A 19,446-nucleotide genomic window follows, 5' to 3' on the forward strand; every position below is an offset into this window, starting at 1 on the left:
AGGGAACTCTGACGTTCTTTTATTGGGGGCTTAGTCACGAAAGCTGAAAAGGGAGCCCCATGAGTCAGTGAACCCATGCTCAGGCCAGAGGTGCAGTCTTTCTAAGTTGCTGGGGGGGGCGGTGTTTAACCCCCCCAGCACCTCCTGCACACTGCTGAACAGCTGCTCACCGGTGTGTGGGAGGCACTGGGCGGGGGGGAGGAGGAGCTGATCGGGGGTTGCTGGTGGGTGCTGAGCACCCACTATTTTTTCCCCGGAGTTGGGAGCTAAGCAGGCCCTGGCCAGGGTGGGGTTGGGCAGAATTGATACCAGCTGGGTACCCTCTGGGGCCTGGCCAGGGTGGAGGTTGGGGCCGCGTGTCCTCGCAGGACTGCCCGGGGTGGGGGTGGGGACCAGCCGGGTGCCCTCGGGGCCTGCCCGGGGTGGGCTGGGCAGTCGGTGCCGGGTGTGAGGGCCCCGCTGGAGCGCTCCTGCGGGGCCAGCACATGACGTAATGCAACGAACGCTCCCTCTGTAATGGCCCCGGCCCCGGCCCCCAGCGGGCAGTGGCCACAGCTCGCGGCCCGGTGGCGCGGGGGCGGCCGCCGGCTCGGGGCGGGGCGGGCGAGGCGCCGACGCAGGGCTCCCCGCCCAGCACCGCGCTCCTGCCCTGCGCAGCTAGGCTCCGCCCAGCCTGAAATGATTGGTTCGGCGGCCTGTCAGTCCTCAGCACACAGTCTCCCATTGGGTGGTGTCCGCGGAGCTCGCGCTCCGGCGGCCTCGGCAGCCGCTGATAGGCGGCAGCGGGAGCGCTTCTCCCCACCCGCAGCGCACCGCGTCGGTGCCTGGCAGCTAGAGGATCGGCCCCGCCGCCGCCGCCATCGCCATGGGCACCCGGGACGACGAGTACGACTATCTCTTCAAAGGTACCGCGGGCGGGGGACGCTGCCGCCTTGGGCCTCCCCCTCGCCCTCGCCCTCGCCCTGGCGGCAGGCCCGGGAGCGGCCCCTCTCCCGCCCGCTGCTGGGCTCGTGGCCCGCGATGGCCGCCAGGCAGCGGGTCGGGGCCGCTGGGCATGTTCTGAGGGGGGCCTGCGGCGCTGGAGGGGCGGCGTATCCCGGGCCGAGAGCCGGAGCCCGCCGGGCTGGGGGGGCCGGTATGTGGGGTCCGCCGCAGGCTGTGGGCGCTGCACGCCGGGCAGGGCGCTCAGCGCACGCCGAGTGGGTCTGTCGAGCGTCCCCTGCCCGGCGGCCCGTCCCTTCCTCCCCCCGCTGCAGGGGAAGGCCGGGGGTGGGCCGAGCCTGTCCGCTTCGGCTTGCAATGGTCGGGGGGGGGGGGGGGCTGGAGGCGGCTCTGGTGTGATGCGCGGAGCGCCGGTCGCTCCCGAAGGCTTTTCCAAGCACCTTCGAAACCCCCATTAAAATCTTCTCGATGCCGTGAAGAACCGTGTTCCTAGCTGAGCGTTTGGAAGTAGAGAAAAAGGTGTGAGCACGCATTTTTCTGTTCTTAGGCTCTGTCTGTCTGAGGCTCTGTTTTTAAGCACTTAAAAATGTGTGTTTAATGCTTGGCTGCCTAGGCTCTGTCTACCCTACACGGCTTTTAGCGACATGGCTACGTTGCTTGCTACATCCGTGCCGCTAAAAGTTGGGCAGTGTAGCCGCTGTTGGTCGGCTCTCCTGCCAGCGAAAAACTTCCACCCCCAAGGCAACCTGCCAACAACGCACTGTTCACACTGGCGCTTGTTGTGGCAAAACTTTTTGTCTTTCTGGGGATGGGAGGTGTTAACCTCTGAACAACAAAACGTTTGTCTTTCAATTCCCAGTGTAGACATAGCCTTAGAAACAACAGGTTAGCATTAGTTTAAATTTTCCAAAAAAAAAAAAAAAAACTAGCTTTGGGTGGAGACCAAGCACAAGGAACTTCAGCTCAAATGTTGCTCAAAAATTGCTAAGTGAAAATGGGGGTTAGAATAGAAAACTCTTATCCACCTTAACTTGAGAGTTGCTGTAATAAGCAGAAATTACTTTATTGCTATCCCAATAGAACTGCAACTTTCTAACTACTGGACAGCTTTAAACTGGGGTTGCTCAGTAGATATTTAATCCCAGCATGAAATTAAAAAATTAACTTCATAAAATTCTTTGAAGCCGGTTGCTGAACATCTGCAGAAGCTTTTAGGATTAGGGATTTCTCTTTAGAGAGCTGAAATGGCTTCGTGCTCTCATCCAAAAATATTGGTGGTGGATGCTCTGGAGTTTTAAGGGTGTGTGCGTCTGCTAACACAAATATCTCATTGTCATATCTTCGCTGGCCGTAACAATGATGATTGCACTAGTGCAGACTGACTGCTGGCCCCAGCTCCCACCTGGTCTGTGACACTGGCAACAATAGCACTCACTATTGCTACCACCAGTTGAGTTGGAACAGTGTGATATTCTAGGAGAACAAACTGGGGGTTGATGACATCTAAATATGTAGTTGATTTTGGAACTGGAGTAGGATGTGTGCGTTTTCTCTGGTGAAAATCTTCCTGAGGATTTGAAGTTGATGTGTATTGTAGGACGGTTGCAAATAGCAAGTACTCCTAGTGGTAATCCAAGACACTCTCTATGCTGTAACAGTGTCCTCACAAAAAGAAAAGGAGGACTTGTGGCACCTTAGAGACTAACAAATTTATTTGAGCATAAGCTTTCGTGAGCTACAGATGAAGTGAGCTGTAGCTCACAAAAGCTTATGCTCATAAATTTGTTAGTCTCTAAGGTACCATAAATCCTCCTTTTTCTTTTTGCGAATACAGACTAATACGGCTGCTACTCTGAAAAGTGTCCTCACAGTGAGTTAGTGTGCAGCAAGCTAGTGTGCTGTAGATTCACACATGGGTTTGCCATGCTGGAACTTGCTATATAGACAAGCACTTGTTCTTTTCATTGATGGCCATGCATATATATTTGGCTTGCCAGGGGAAAAGTGTTTTTTTCCATTAGCAGCAGTTTATTGTGTCTCTTACTTAACATGAAAGATAATATGTATTGCACTATATGACCCACTCATTTTTAGAGCTGCCAAATGGTTGGAAAAACTTTTTCTTCTTCCCTGCCTCCTTTAAAGCACAATTGATTGACTTCCAAATTATGCTAAGCTGTCAGGTCTGGTACTAAATCTCATCAGCTTTCCAAATGGCTCAGTATCCTAAGACTTTAAAGCTTGACAGCTGTCTTATTTTTTTTTCCGTCAATAATAATTTGATTAAGTAGATGAAAGTACACAACATTACATGGCTCTTATTTAAAAAAAAATCTACACTGTTTAGAAATATCTGAACTTAAATTAGACTTTAAATTTTCAGGGAGAGACTGTGCTTTTGTATTTGTATTGTAAAGTACTTTCTAACATTGTTTAGTGAGGGGGAACCCTGTTCTATGTGGCTGAGAGTCTAAATTCCTTAGGGGGGGACCATGTCTTCTATGTGCCATATGGTGCTGGAAACGCACAGATTTTGCTTAGATATTTTTTTATTATTATTTTTTTATCTCTTGGCCCAGCAGTAAAAAATTTGTTGTGCTGTTCCCCTTCTAGCTATGGGGTCATTGATACCAGAGAAGGAATCCTATAGTGGCTCATGATTCTGATCTGGAAAGAGATGGGGCTGCTGCCCAAGCTGTGCCTCCAAAAGTAATAAGACAGTGGGTAAAACCAACTTCAGTCTCCACTTGCTTGTAGAACTATATATCTAGTGTTGTGCAGGCACTGAAGAAATTATTGGTGTCTGAGTGAATTTTTTACTGGTCTTCTGACCTCCCCTTTATTTTTATCTGTGCACTGGCTTTTTGAGTTGTTTCTACCACGATTCCAGCAGCCATATATATGGTCTGAGCAGGAAGGAGATGATTGCATTTCAGGAAGGATTTTTTAATTTTACTCTCCGTTAAGGAGAAAGAATATGCTAACAACTTTCTCTGAAAGGGACCTGGTATTTATCTCCTGGTGCATCTTTAGGGTATAATTTAACTCTAATTTTAGTTTTACAGACACAGTTTGCTAACGAAAGATGCATACTAATAATCCTCCCAACTCGCATATTGGAGTAGCTCTTAGTAGACCTAATGAGGCTCAAAAACTTCAGGTTTTAGAGGGGTAGCTGTATTAGTCTGTATCAGCAAAAACAATGAGGAGTCCTTGTGGCACTTTAGAAATTAACAAATTTATTTGGGCATAAGCTTTCATGGGCTATAAACCACTTAATTGGATGCATGGCATGAAAAATACAGTACGCAGGTATAAATATACAGCATATGAAAAGATGGGAGTTGTCTTACCAAGTTGGGGGGTCAGGGCTAATGAGACCAGTTCAGTTAGGGTGGATGTGGCCTATGCCCAACAGTTGACAAGAAGGGGTGAATATCAACAGAGGGGAAATTATTTTCCTAGTCCTTATTCAGGCCTAATTTGATGGTGTCAAGTTTGCAAACTAATTCCATTCTGCAGTTTCTCGTTGAAGTCTGTTTTTGAAGTTTTTCTTTTTGTTGAATAATGGCTACTTTTAAGTCTGTTGTGTGTCCGGGGAGATTGAAGTTCTCCAACTGGTTTTTGAATGTTACAATTCTTGACATCTGATTTGTGTCCATTTAGTCTTTTGCGTAGAGACTGTCCAGTTTGGCCAATATACATGGCAGAGGGGCATTGCTGGCACATGATGCACATATCACATTGGTAGATGTGCAGGTGAACAAGCCCCTGATGGCGTGGCTGGGTCACTACAAAAAATAATTTCCCCTCTGTTGATATTCACCACTTCTAGTCAACTGTTGGGAATGGGCCACATCCACCCTAACTGAATTGGTCTCGTTAGCCCTGACCCCCCACTTGGTAAGACAACTCCCATCTTTTCATATGCTGTATATTTCTATCTGCGTACTGTATCTTTCATGCCATGCATCCGATGAAGTGGTTCTAGCCTACGAAAGCTTATGCCCAAATAAATTTTAGTTTCTAAGATGCCACAAGGACTCCATTTTTTTTTTAAACTTCAGAATCACACTCTTCAACTGCTAAAATATTTACTGATCTAGTTTCAGAGTAGCAGCCGTGTTAGTCTGTATTCACAAAAAGAGAAGGAGGACTTTTGGCACCTTAGAGACTAACAAATTTATTTGAGCATAAGCTTTCATGAGCTACAGCTCACTTCATCAGATGCATTCAGTGGAAAATACAGTGGGGAGATTTATATACATAGAGAACATGAAACAATGGGTGTTACCATACACACTGTAAGGAGAAAAGGAGTACTTGTGGCACCTTAGAGACTAACAAATTTATTAGAGCATAAGCTTTCGTGAGCTACAGCTCAAGCTATTACCAGCAGGAGAGCAGGGGGACAGACACCTTTTGTAGTGATAATCAAAGTGGGCCATTTTCAGCAGTTGACAAGAATGTCTGAGGATCAGTGGGCCGGGGGGAATAAACATGGGGAAATAGTTTTACTTTGTGTAATGACCCATCCACTCCTAGTCTCTATTCAAGCCTAAGTTAATTGTATCCAGTTTGCAAATTAATTCCAATTCAGCAGTCTCTTGTTGGAGTCTGTTTTTGAAGTTTGAAGAACAGCCACTCTTAGGTCTGTAATCAAGTGATCAGAGAACTCCCTTTGTAAAATCTTGACTTCAGTAGCTTTTTCTGTTGGCAAAAATGGTATTCACCAGCTTTAAGAAAAATCATTAGCCAGTGAATTTTAAATTGGGCTTTTCTCTCTTCACCCACCCTGATGATCACTCTAGTGGCCAAGAGAAAAACAGCAACGTTTTATGTGAAATTACTGCATAAACCAACTGTTCAGAATTTGAAAATGGCTGAGAAACTTGAGCATGAACTGTTGCTACAGCCAGCTCATCGTTTTGGTGTTCCCTCACACAAAAGAATTGGCCATCTTGTGTATGTGGGTGTGGCTGTTTTTTAATATGACTGTAGTAGATATGGAAAGAGAATTTGTTTTTGTACTTGGAGGTGAAAGTGTGGTTATGGTCAGAAAGCTGCTCTGGAGGACTAGAGTTTCTTAGAGTATATCTGTGTATAATAAACTTCAGTGTCATGTTGTGCATCTTTGGTCAAATCTGTTTGTTTGTTTGTTTTTTTATATTGATCAAAATGAAACTTTGTCCACTGTCAGCACTGCTCTAGCTTTGTCTGTTATGCTCTAGCTGGGGAAGAACAAGCTGATGTCTGCATGTGGCAGAACAGAATTAAAATTGCCAGCGAAGGACTTTGAAATAAGTCTCTTGTTGGTGAATAATACACAAAGCTGAAACAGTTTGGATTTTTCTATTAGCAAATTAGCTTGCAGTGTGGGCTTTTTAAAAAGCAGAAACCTTTTGCTTTGAGTTATAAATGGAAGATGTAGCAGGTGGGTTCATTGGTCTGTTTAGAGTCAAATACATTAATAGTTGTCCTTCAATGTTTCATAATAGCCCCTAAATGATTTTTGAGGCGATTCACTGTACCTTTAACACTGCAAACTCTGTCAGTTGTCTTTTAACAAGAAAATCAATTGTTATAGAAAAGTTCACTTTTTTAAATAAAAATGTTGCAGGCTGCAGGAAGGAAAAATGTATTTGGAGGTAGAGAAATATTTGCCTCTAGTTTTTTTTTTTTGGAATTGCGACCAGTATAACTGAAACTTTAGTAGTAGGAGCAGTAGTAGTAAAGGTAGGTTGATTTATAATAAACCACTTTAAATAATGCACAAAGATTTGGCATCCTTATATGTTAAATTATTTGTAATCGGCCTTATTTCTGCAAGCCCTAATGGGAAATGTGCTCTGATATTGTTTAGAGTGTTCAAAATACCACAGGCAAAAAATTAAAAGATGCTAACAATTTATTGATGGATTCCAAAGCCAGAAAGGATCACTGTGATTGTCTAGTCTGAATTTCTGTATTATCTTGCAGGTGACACTAAACTGGGAGGAGTGATAGATATGCTGGAGGGTAGGGATAGGATACAGAGGGACCTAGACAAGTGAGAGGATTGGGCCAAAAGAAATCTGACTAGGTTCAACAAGGACAAAGTGCAGAGCCCTGCACTTAGGAGGGAAGAATCCCATGCACCGCTACATGGGACTAGGGACCGAATGGCTCGGCAGCAGTTCTGCAGAAAAGGACCTAGGGGTTACAGTGGACGAGAAGCTGGATATGAGTTAACAATGTGTCCTTGTTGCCAAGAAGGCTAACGGCATTTTGGGCTGTATAAATGGGAGTATTGCCAGCAGATCAAGGAATGTGATCAGTCCCCTCTATTCGGCATTGGTGAGGCCTCATCTGGAGTACTGTGTCCAGTTTTGGTCCCCCCCACTACAGAAAGGATGTGGACAAATTGGAGAGAGTCCAGCGGAGGGCAACAAAAATGATTAGGGGACTGGAGCACATGATTTATGAGAAGACGCTGAGGGAACTGGGATTATTTAGTCTGCAGAAGAGAAGAATGAGGGGGGATTTGATAGCTGCTTTCAACTACCTGAAAGGGGGTTCCAAAGAGGATGGATCTAGACTGTTCTCAGTGATAGCAGATGACAGAACGAGGAGTAATGTTCTCAAGTTGCCATGGGGGAGGTTTAGGTTGAATATTAGGAAAACCTTTTTCACTGGGAGGGTGGTGAAGCGCTGAAATGGGTTACCTAGGAAGGTGGTGGAATTTCCTTCCTTGTAGGTTTTTAAGGTCAGGCTTGACAAAGCCCTGGCTGGGATGATTTAGTTGGTGTTTGTCCTGCTTTGAGCAAGGGTTTGGACTAGATGACTACCTGAGGTCCCTTCCAACCCTGATATTCTATTCTATGATTACTAGGGCCCTATCAAATTCGTGGCCATGGAAAAACGTGTCACGGACCATGAAATCTGGTCTTTTGTGTGCTTTTACACTATACTATATAGATTTCATGGGGGAGATGGGTGTTTCTCTAATTGGGGTTATTTTTAGGGGGGGTTGTGGTATTGCCACCCTTACTTCTGCACTGCTGATCGTAGGGCACTGCCTTCAGAGTTGGGCATGGCCAACAGCCATTGCTCTCCAGCTGCCCAGCTCTGAAGAAGTAAGGGTGGCAATACCCTACTATGCCATCCTTATTTTTTTCAGAGTAGCAGCCGTGTTAGTCTGTATTCGCAAAAAGAAAAGGAGTACCCGTGGCACCTTAGAGACTAACAAATTTATTAGAGCATAAGCTTTCGTGAGCTACAGCTCACTTCATCGGATGCATCCGATGAAGTGAGCTGTAGCTCACGAAAGCTTATCATCCTTATTTTTGCGCTTCTGCCTTCAGAGCTGGGCGGCTGGAGAGTGGCAGCTACTGACTGAGGGCCCAGCTCTTCAGACAGCAGCACAGAAGTAAGGGTGACAATACCGTACCGTGCCATTCTTATTTCTGTGCTCCTGCTGGACTGTGGTGCTGCCTTCAGAACTGGGCTCCCGGCCAGCAGCCACTGCTCTCCAGCTGTCCAGCTCTGAAGGCAGTGCTGCCACCAGCTGCAGCGCAGAAGTAAGGGTAGCAGTACTGTGACACCCCCCCAACCTTGTACCCCCCAACTCCTTTTTGGGTCAGGACCCCTACAATTACATACTGTGAAATTTCAGATTTAAATAGCTGAAATCATGAAAATTACTATTCTAAAATTACTAAATCCTGTGACTGTGAAATTGACCAAAATGGACCTTCTCATGGCCAATGATTGGTTAGCCTCTAAAAGTCAATCTATTTAGTTTGTCACTATAAACTTGTTTTCAAAGCCTTTACTCATTCTTGTGGCTCTTCTCTGAACCTGCTCCTGTTTATCAACATCCTTCTTGAATTGTGTGCACCAAAACTGAACTCAGTATTCCAATAATGGTCGCACCAGTGCCAGCTATAGAGATAAAATAACATCTCTGGATTCACCTGTTTATGCATCCCAGTGTGATGCTGTGACCAAAACAACTAATGCAATCCTGAAAGCTCACCCCAAATCTTTCTGAGAATCACTGCTTCCCAGATAGTCCCCCATCATGTAAGTATGGCCTACATTCTTTGTTCCTGAATATATAACTGACATTTTAAAACTACGGCTGTCAAGCTATTAAAAAATTAATCTCAATTAATCGTGGTGTTAAATAATAATGGAATACCATTTATTAAGTATTTTTGGATGTTTTCTACTATTTCAAATTGATTTCAGTTACAACACAGAGTACAAAGTGTACAGTGCTCACTTTATATTTGTAATAAATATATGCACCATAAAAAAGAGAGAAGAAACAGTATGTTAATTCAGCTAATAAAAGTAATGTAGTGGAATCTTATCATTAAAGTTGAACTTTACTCTACATTTGTATGTACCAAAAAGAACCTGCACTCAAAAATAAAACAATATAAAACTTCAGAGACTAAAAGTCCCTCACTCCTATTTCTTGTACAGCCAGTAGCTCAGACCAGGGTCGTCAACTTGTGGCTCCAGAGATGTATGCGGCTCTTTGTGGGCAGCCATTTCTTGAGGGCATGCGAGGTGGGGGCTCTAGCTGGGAGGTGTTTAGCACAGGCAGCTCCCATCCAGCGGTGCAGCAGGGCTTAGCAGGCTGCCTGCCTGCCCTGGCCCCATGCTGCTCCCATAAGTAGCTGGCTACTGGCACATCTCTGAGCGCCCCTTGGTGGGAAGGGGGTCTCCAGGCACTGCCCGTGCCTGCAGGCAATGCCCCTGCAACTGCCATTGGCTGGTTCCCCCACACCCCCTGCACACCAATCCCCTGCTTTGTAATCCAGGAAGACTGGCACCCAGCAGAAGAGGTGGGAGGTTTGCATGCAGGGGATTTGGAGTCTGATACAAAGCCAGGGTGAGGTTCACATAAGCACTGCAGCACGGATGTAGTTATTGTGCTGTCTCAGGTACGCAATGCTCCTGGCATCCCATGATTCAGAAGGGCAGAGACCACTCAGCCCTCAGGGAGCAAACACATTGTACAGACATCGCATTACTGTGACCCCCTGCCAGGTTACTGGCCTTATTCAGAGCCTCATGTGAGGGACTGCCAGGTCACTGCAGGCCCTGTAGCAAATGTATTTGAACAAACCCAAAACGGAATGCAAGTATTTGCAGGAGCAATGGGTTCAAACTTATTTGTATGTCACGAACATCAGTAGGCCCCAACCGAGATCAGGTCTTCATTGTGCTAGGTGCTGGGGGTGTGCAGGGGGTATGCCTACATTGCAATCAGAAGTGTGATTGCAGCTCTGCTAGCTTTAATCTACCTACCCTGGCTAAAGATATCAGTGAAGATGCAACAGCATGCCCCCAGCATGGTTTAACACCGTGGCTCCATACCCCAGGCTGTGGGCAGTCTGGTACAGTCCTCGCTGAAGCACCTAGATTGGAGATTGGCAACCTTTGGCACGCAGCCTGCCAGGGTAAGCCCCTGGCGGGTTGGGCCGGTTTGTTTACCTGCTGCATCCGCCGATTCTGCTGACAGCGGCTCCCACTGGCTGTTCCAGGCTAATGGGGGCTGCAGGAAGCGGCAGCCAGCACATCCTGCACCGCTTCCTACAGCCCCTGTTGGCTTGGAGCGGTGATCCGTGGCCAGTGGGAGCTGCAATCTGCCGAACTTGCAGACGTGGCAGGTAAACAAACTGGCCTGGCCCACCAGGGGCTTACCCTGGCAGGCTGCGTGCCAAAGGTTGCTGATCCCTGACGTAGTTTCTAGTTGTATTAAAAGTATTGGTGAGTAGTAATAACTTTAATATATGTTTAATTATTATTAGTTGATAAATTCTAACTCTACAAGTAGCTTTGGGTGTGATGGCAGCAAAGAGTCCTGTGGCACCTTATAGACTACCAGACGTATTGGAGCATAAGCTTTCATGAGTGAATGCTCCTTTGTCGGCTCTTGAAATATTTTGGTCAAAGACAAAAACAAAAAAATGGCTCTTCTTCTTTGAAAGGTTGCCAACCTCTGGCTCAGACAGACCAAGTTTGTTTACATTTGCAGGAGATAATGCTGCCTGCTTCTTGTTTACAATGTCACCTGGAAGTGAGAACAGGCATTCGCATGGCAGTGTTGCAAGATATTTACATGCTAGATGCACTAAAGATTTATATGTCCCTTCATGCTTCAGCCCCCATTCCAGAAGGTCATATGTCCATGCTGTTGACAGTTGTGCTCGATAATGATGCAAAGCAGTGTGGACTGAGGCATGCTCATTTTCATTATCTGAGTCAGATGCCACCAGCAGAAGGTTGATTTTCTTTTTTGGTGGTTTGGGTTCTGTAGTTTCCGCTTCGGAGTGTTGCTCTTTTAAGACTTCTGAAAACATGCTCCACACTTCGTCTCTCTGATTTTTTGGAAGGCACTTCAGATTCTTAAACCTTGAGTGCTGTAGCTATCTTTAGAAATATCACATTGGTACCTTCTTTGCATTTTGTCACATCTGCAGTGAAAGTGTTCTTAAAGCAAACAACGTGTGCTGGGTCATCATCCGAGTCTGCTATAACATGAAATATATGTCAGAATGTGGGTAAAACACAGAGCAGGAGACATACAATTCTCCCCCAAGGAGTTCAGTTGCAAATTAACCCTTTTTTTTTTTTTTTTTTAAATGAGCGTCATCAGCATGGAAGCATGTCCTCTGGAATGGTTATCGAAGCATGAAGGAGCATATGAGGGTTTAGAATACCTGGCACATAAATACCTTGCAATGATGGTTAAAAAAGTGCCATGTGAACACCCGTTCCCACTTTCACATGACATTGTAAATAAGCAGCAGGTAGTATTATCTCCCATAAATGTAAACAAATTTGTTTGTCTTAGCAATTGGCTGAACAAGATGTAGGACCGAGTGGACTTGTAGGCTCTGAAGTTTTACATTTTTTTTGTTTTTGAGTGCAGTTATGTAACACAAATCTACATTTGTAAGTTGCACTTTCGTGACAAAGATTGCACTATGGTACTTGTATGAGGTGAATTGAAAAACACTTTTGTTTATCATTTTTACAGTGCAAATGTTTAATCAAAAATAATATACACTTTGATTTCAATTACAACACAGAATGCAATATATTTATGATAATGTAGAAACATCCAAAATATTTAAATTTCAGTTGATATTCTACTGTTTAACTGTGCGATTAAAACTGTGATTAATTGCGATTAATTTGAGTTCATCGCATGAGTTAACTGCAATTATTTGACAGTCTTAGTTAAAATGCATTTTGTTTGCTTGTGCCTATGTTGCCAAGCAACCTAGTTCACTCTGAATCAGTGACCAGTTCTCTTTATGTATTATTCCCCCCCAATTTTATCATCTGCAGATTTGTGTGGTGGTTTTGTTTTCTTCCAGGTTATTACTACAAATGTTAAGTAGCACAGGGTCAAGAACCGCTCCCTGTTGGTCCCCATTGGAAACATACCCTCTTGATGATGATTCTCAATTACACTTTGAGATCTTTTTTTCAGAGTAGCAGCCATGTTAGTCTGTATTCACAAAAAGAAAAGGAGTACTTGTGGCACCTTAGAGACCAACAAATTTATTTGAGCATAAGCTTTCGTGAGCTACAGCTCACTTCATTGGCTGCATCTGATGAAGTGAGCTGTAGCTCACGAAAGCTTATGCTCAAATAAATTTGTTGGTCTCTAAGGTGCCACAAGTACTCCTTTTCACTATGAGATCTATCAGTTAGCCAGTTTTTAATCCATTTAATGTGTGCCATATTAATTTTAATTCATTCTAGTTTTTCAATCAAAATGTCTTGTGGTACCAAGTCAAATGCTTTACAGAAGTAAAAGTAATTGTCTTCAAATAATATACTTAGATCAACCAAACTAGTAATCTCATTTTAATATAGCAAGTTAGTGTGACAGAATTATTTTCCATAAATCCCTGTTGATTTGCATTAATTATCTCCTTAATACTTATTAATTCCCGTGTCAGCTGCTCCATTATATTGCCTGGGATTGGTCATCTGACCAGCCTATAATTGCTCTGGTCATCCTCTTATCTTTTTTTTAAAAAAAATTGACACATTAGTTTTCTTCTATCTACTGGAACTTCCCCGCTGTTCTAAGACTTACTGAAAATCAGCATTAATGGTCTGTCCTGCTCCTCAACTTGCATCCAAGAGTTTTAAAAGAGCTGACTATTTTGACCTGCTGATAAGTTTAACTTTAGTAGCTGCTATTTGTTTTACACTTCAGTGGAATAAAAAGTGTTAATCACCATGTGATGAGTCTGTATAATCTGCATTTTCCTCAAATACAGAACTGAAGCATTGTACCTTTTTCTGCATTATTTCTGATGATTCTACCATTTCATTCTGGTAATGGACCAGATCCTCACATGAGTGTCTTTTTGTTCGTTCCTCGTATATTTAGAAAACTCCTCCTTATTGTCCTTAACTCTGCTGGCCAGAGATTTCCCCTTGTGCTCCTTTGCATCCCTTATTAACTTTCTACAATTCCTAACTTCTGATTTATGTTCATTACTATCAACCTCCTCTTTCTTCCATATATGCATTCACTTCCCTCTAACCAGCAGAGCCTCCTTCTTCAGTTGTGGCTTTTTGGGCATCTAGTAAGGTACTCTTAAATGATTCCCAATTATCATGCGCATTCTTCTGATTGGTTGCAACACTTCTTGAGTTAGGAGACTGTCATCTATAATTTTTACAAATCCCAAGGATGATATAATACTGGCAGCATGAGACCTCCAGCATATGTCACTGCAATTGAAGTCCCCCCAGGATCATGCAGCACTTTTTTCTGCACGTTATAGATAGGTACATAAGGAGATAGTCGTCATGTTCCCTAGTGTGATGTGATGGTCTGTATAAGACACCAACTAATAGCCCATCTTGTGCTTAATCTATAAAGACATTGACCTGTAAGCATTAAGGATCATTTTCTTCTGAGTTATCAGTGACTCTGAAATGGGCAATGCCATTTTTGACAGTGCCACTCCCTCTTCCCTTTTGCCCACTTGATCCTTCCTGACTAGGTTATAATAATTGATGTTCCATTGTGCAAATCATTCCACTGGGCTTCAGTAATACCAACTAGATTGAATTTGTGTATAAATGAGCAATTCCAGTTCTTGTTTGTTACCCAGACACCTAGCATTGGTGCATAGGCAATTCAAGGCTAGTGAATGTCTCCATGTCCTTTGGTTCCTTGATCTAATTTTTTTTGCTGAGTGCTCATATCTTCCCTCTCTTTATCCTTCCCTTTTATTAGCGTAACCCCCTCCTGACTACTCAAGCCAGCCTGACCCCAAGGAGATCGATCCCCTTTCTATCAAGGCAGAGGTCATCCAGACTGTATAGTCCCTTCTCCCCATAGAAGGTGGACCAATGTTCCGGAAAAAGCAAAACCCTCCATAATACACTACTTACCTATCCAGTGGTTCATTTCCTCAATCTTCTGTCTTCCTTTGTTCATGGGACAGGAAGGATCTCAGAGAAGATTGCTTGGATGCTTGTCTTCAACATGCTTCTGAGTTTCCTGAAGTCCTCTACTATCTGTGTCATAAGTGTCAATTTTTAATGTCAACTAGTGTCAATTTAAGCTGCACAACTGTAAGAAAATCTACTTTGTCTTTGTGCTCAATTTTTTTTAATCCAGTCTTCCATCTTTACTGCGCTAGCTCTGCTAGGAGATGTGCATTTTTAAAGTTGGGATGTCTGCTTATTTTTGGTTCTTACTGGCTGAACTTTGCCATTGGTGCTTGTTATCTGGAATTGAGTATGAGACTTGACTCTTTTTGTGAACTAGGTAGTGTTAGTAATGTTTGTTGTGCCTCCAGATAGGCAGAAGACTTCAATCATTTCTCTGGGATGAGGACCTAGCAACATAATACATTAATTCATTACTTATAGACTAACGCCCAACAGTTCCCTCTACACTGTGCACTTAAAGGCTAATCTGAAGTTCCAACTTGTCCAGCACACAGCAGCTTGCCTTCTGGATGGAATGAGAGGTGTGTGTGTGTGAGAGAGAGAGAGGAAAAATCATTTCTACACCCTTAACTCTTTCCAATTCAGGGTTTTATTCCTAGACTTTTTTTTTTTTAAAATGCCTTTAGTGACCTGGGAACAGACTATTTCAGCAACTAGTTTACCATTTGTCCCCAGTCTTTCTTTTGCCCACTTAGTGTACTATGTTTGGTACTTGTAGTAATTGGTGCTCTCTAAACACACAAAATAAATTGATGGCACAGTGTAGTTAGGAGAGAAAAGGAAGTACAGGAAAGAGGTAAGCAGCAGTGTAGTTGAAGATACAAGCTTGGCTGACTTAAAATCAGTTTAACCCATGCTTAAGTGCACTTGCATTAGGTATTTGCACTGGTTTAACTAAATTAAAAACCTGTCTAGTTAGAGCAGTGCAACTTTTTTAGTACCTTTAGAGCCCATAAATGTTGTTGTGGTTTGGTATGTTCCAGCATAGGAGCATTTGAAAGTGATGCATAATTTTATTTATTGCAACACTTAGAACTCCAGTCATAGACTAGGTTCCCATTGTGCTAGGCCCTGCAGAAACGCAGGACAGACTGTCCCTACTCCAAAGAGTTTTTACAATCTGAGTTTTGCCCTATTTATTTCATGTTCATTTATTTAAAAAAAAAAAAAAAAAAGGCTTCACACCACATCCAAAACCTTTTTTTTTTTTTTCCATTTAACTCCACCAGGAAGCTCTGCTGGTTGTCTACTAAATTGTTCCTGATGCTAGGAACCTCCTGAATTCTAAACTCATATCTGACTTTGACATGTTGTGTGACCTTTGAACAAGTCACTTCAACCTTTGTCTTCTGCTTCCTCTTGCTTAACTTGCAAGGTTATTATGAGGATTGATGTTTGTAAAGTATTGGAGACCTTTGGATGAAAAGTAGTATAAATACTAACAAATTACTGAAATTTTTAATTTAATTTGGTGTAATGACTAGAGAAACAAACTTGATATCTGCAAATTTCTAACTAAAATGTCATTCAAAACACAGAATATCCTGATACAGGTGAAATGCCATTCCCCCTTAGCAGGATTTATGGCAAGACTAGGGAACTACTTAAGATTTTAGGAGGTCCCTGAATTCATTTGTCACAGGGGATGGATGCAATGACCCCTTCCTCCCCCACCCCTTTCTCCATTTGTCTATGAATCTGATAACCAAAAATGTTTGTTTGTATGTCTAGATCAGGGTGTTAATCTCATTCTAGGGATAAGGCAAATTTCATTTATGGTCTGGAAACTTAAGACTGTTTACCCCCCCACAATCCAGAGTGTAACTCCCTTGGAATCAGTGGGAGGTTGGCCATCGTGTAGTTATTAAACTTCAAGGGCTCCATGAAGCTGACTCAGTGTCTGACTACTCTGGTTTAGTAAATAAAAATCACAACTAAACATATTTTAAAAGCTTTTATAACTTTATCAAGACTTCCCTCACCCCTTGGTTCTTACTCTGCATCCCAACTATTGGGGATATCATATACACACGGTCATTTAAATTGTTTTGAAACTGATTAGTGCAACTTTCTTTAATATGCGTTTTTTTGTTTTTTTTATCCGGGCTTTCAAAAAATAGTCAGTATACCAGTTCTTGTTCACATCAACTAAATAAAACTTGGAATTTTTAGGCAAAAACCACTTTTAAGTGGCATCCTAAAAATGTATATGTATAGTCTTGTTTCCCTCCTTCCCCATTAAAATTTCCAACATCTCAGTTGGCAGAGGAGTACTTGGCAAATGTCAGGTGGATTAGTGCTGAGTTTTGGCAGTGTTTTTTGTGGGATAGGAACCAGGGAAAGGGGTAGCTTCAAAATAGGGGTTTTCAGTCACTGATTTGTTTAAATTTTAAGGCAAGAGACCATAGATTATTTCATAGTCTGATCTGTCATATAACATAGATCATATAATTTCACCCAGTTACTCCTGTATTGCCCCTAATAACTTGCAGTGAAGAACTAGTCACAAACTTAACTGTAATTCCACACATACACTAATAGAATGTTAGTGTCACAATTGAGCACTTGGATTAGGAATGCCAAAGCTAAGATCGTACACAGCCTTAACTCTGCCCCTTTTTGCATGTGTAAAGACTATCATAATTATAAGATCACATTCTATTTCTCAAATGACAAATACGTATAGTATTACAAACTTAAATACATGTATATTATCTTGGAATACCTTTTTCATTTTTTGGCTTCTTCGGTGCATAGCAGGGTTGTGAACAATATTTGTATGAGGCTCTTAGGATCAACAAACCCTTCTCTCTTCCAACTTTTTTACCAGACTACTGGTGGGATAGGCCTTCTCTAGAGGATGGAGAGGGCACTTCTTGCTAGCTTGATCCTTTCTTGGTGTAAGAACAAAGACCAGTAGCTTTTTGTCCAGGTGAGTGGAAAAGCATTCGTCCTCCTGTCCTTCCCACTGTAGGCTTTGTTTACACTGGAAAATTAAATCAACCTAAGTTAAGTCAATGTATAGCCACTGCAGTAATTACTGCAGTTTTTCATAGCCACACTAGCTCCTTCTGTTGGTGGTGCACGTCGTCCTCGGGAGTACTTCTACTGAGGAAACTGACAGTGTGGAGCAATGACAGCCTGGAGCCCTGACGCTGGGGCTGACAGTCCAGAGTGGGAAGCAGGAGAGGAAGAGCCCAAGCCTGCTCACCTCCCAGTAAGGGATTGGGGGAAGGAGAGCCCAGGTGATGGCCAGGCTTGGGCTCTCCTCCCCACCAATTCCTCCCCAGCTCCTCATCAGGAGGCAGCAGCAGGACTCTGGGCTGTTGGGAGATGGCAGGGGGCTCCAGGCTGTCAGCCAATGGGCAATGTAAGTAACGCAGTGTCTACGCTGACACTGCATCATCCTAACTACATCAACCCAAGTGCATGGATGTGGAGTTAAGTCGATGTAGTGCGTGACTTGCATTGGCAGGAACGCCATTGTAGTGTAGACAATTAGAGCTAGATCAACGTAATCTGTCTTATGTCGACTAACTCTGTGTTGTGTAGATCAGGCCTTAGAAATATCTGAACCACCACTCCTTGTGGAGGGTCTGTTATCTAGGGTGGCTTAAAATCTGTGATTTAAATAAATGAGATTTGTTTAAATTGGATTTATTTAAATTTTTTCTTTTTAAAAATCTGTTTAAAATTAAACTTGAAATAACAGCCTATGCTAAGTCTCTTAAACCTCCTATAGAATAGTTATGTTAAATAAAAAAATAATTCAAGCAGTACATGTTCACTGCTGAAGTTTTAAAGAAAGTCAAATCACCGAACTGGTGGAAGTCACAGTTAAGCACCTGGAACTAGAGTTTGAAGTGGTAAACCAGTTTTTCACAGCAGTAGCCTCTGTTTGCACATGCAGAAGAATATTTTCTTTATTTCAGCTCATTCAGCTAGTTCATTCAAACTACAGAAGCTTATTTTCCACTGATGAAATTAAATTTTTAGTTCTAAAACTTTCAAGGGTACGGGGACCAGAAACAATCAGTTCAATTCACTGACTACAGATAATACGTCTTTTAATAAATACAAAATGTTTTCAAACTTCTTATGTATCCAGAAATATTTAATTAACTAATGAAAAGTTTTTTAAATGTCTTGTGCATTTTTAATTGAATTTAAATTACCATCCAGATGCAGCTTGACTCAGATCATGAGTAGAGAAATTAATCATCTAATAAATAAAAAAAATCCCATTTTCTAACAATATAAAAATGTAAAAATTAGAAATCTTAAATGTATGTTAAGCAATATAATTGCTTAAATGTGTATGGAAATGGTGTATGCTCCTGGCTATCAGGCAGAAGTACCACATTTAGTGAAGAGGAAGTCTGTGAGGCAACCTAGGACCCACCCACTATAATTCAACCTTGTTGTTGCAATAATGGGATGTCCCACATACCATCTGTCTGTCTTTTTGAACCTTCTTTAACTTCAGTAACCTCTTTTGGAAAAGGGATGCATGATGCTCATATTCTGTGATACTGTGATTGGTGAGGGTGGTTTTTGTTTTGACCATGAGTTTCCATTCATTTATTTGCTTGCTAACTTGTGCACTCCCTAATGTAGGGATTAAAAAAAAAAATAGTAGTCCTTGTACCTAGAATTCCCCCTCATGGTCCCACAAGAGCTCAACTCTAGGCTCCTCAGTCATTACCTCTCTTGGATGGAGACCTTTATCTTTGTCCCTCCTAACCAGGGTTTTTCCAGGCTCCATAGTTTCTTCACTGCACTGAGTTGCTCCAGGAAGGCAGACTGCCTAAACAAGCCTCTTTCTGCACTTTGCTACCTCCTCAGGCTATAAATAGTGTAATTGCCACAGTAAAGTTACCACACAGCTCTTTCTAAGCAAATACATTTTTTCTTAAGGTAAAAGCAGAACATAAAAAAAAATAAACAAGCTTACATGGATATCAATAAGCTTAATACAGATCATCTCCCCAGGAGCTCCAGTTGGTGTCAGTC

The 19,446-nt window shown here is 42.8% G+C and overlaps 1 protein-coding gene across 1 annotated transcript in view; it reads left to right on the forward strand.

The window, feature by feature from the left end:
* The first annotated feature begins 710 nt into the window (after positions 1 to 710).
* RAB11B (RAB11B, member RAS oncogene family) overlaps positions 711 to 19,446 on the forward strand; it is a 29,274-nt gene continuing 10,538 nt past the window's right edge. Inside the window, exon 1 of the mRNA XM_038383839.2 lies at positions 711 to 905. Within this exon, the coding sequence (XP_038239767.1) occupies positions 866 to 905 (40 nt within the window). The 5' untranslated portion in view covers positions 711 to 865. The remainder of the gene's footprint in view (positions 906 to 19,446) is intronic.

This window comes from Dermochelys coriacea, chromosome 25 (genome assembly GCF_009764565.3).
Source record: "Dermochelys coriacea isolate rDerCor1 chromosome 25, rDerCor1.pri.v4, whole genome shotgun sequence".
In the NCBI taxonomy this organism is placed as follows: Eukaryota; Metazoa; Chordata; order Testudines; family Dermochelyidae; genus Dermochelys; species Dermochelys coriacea.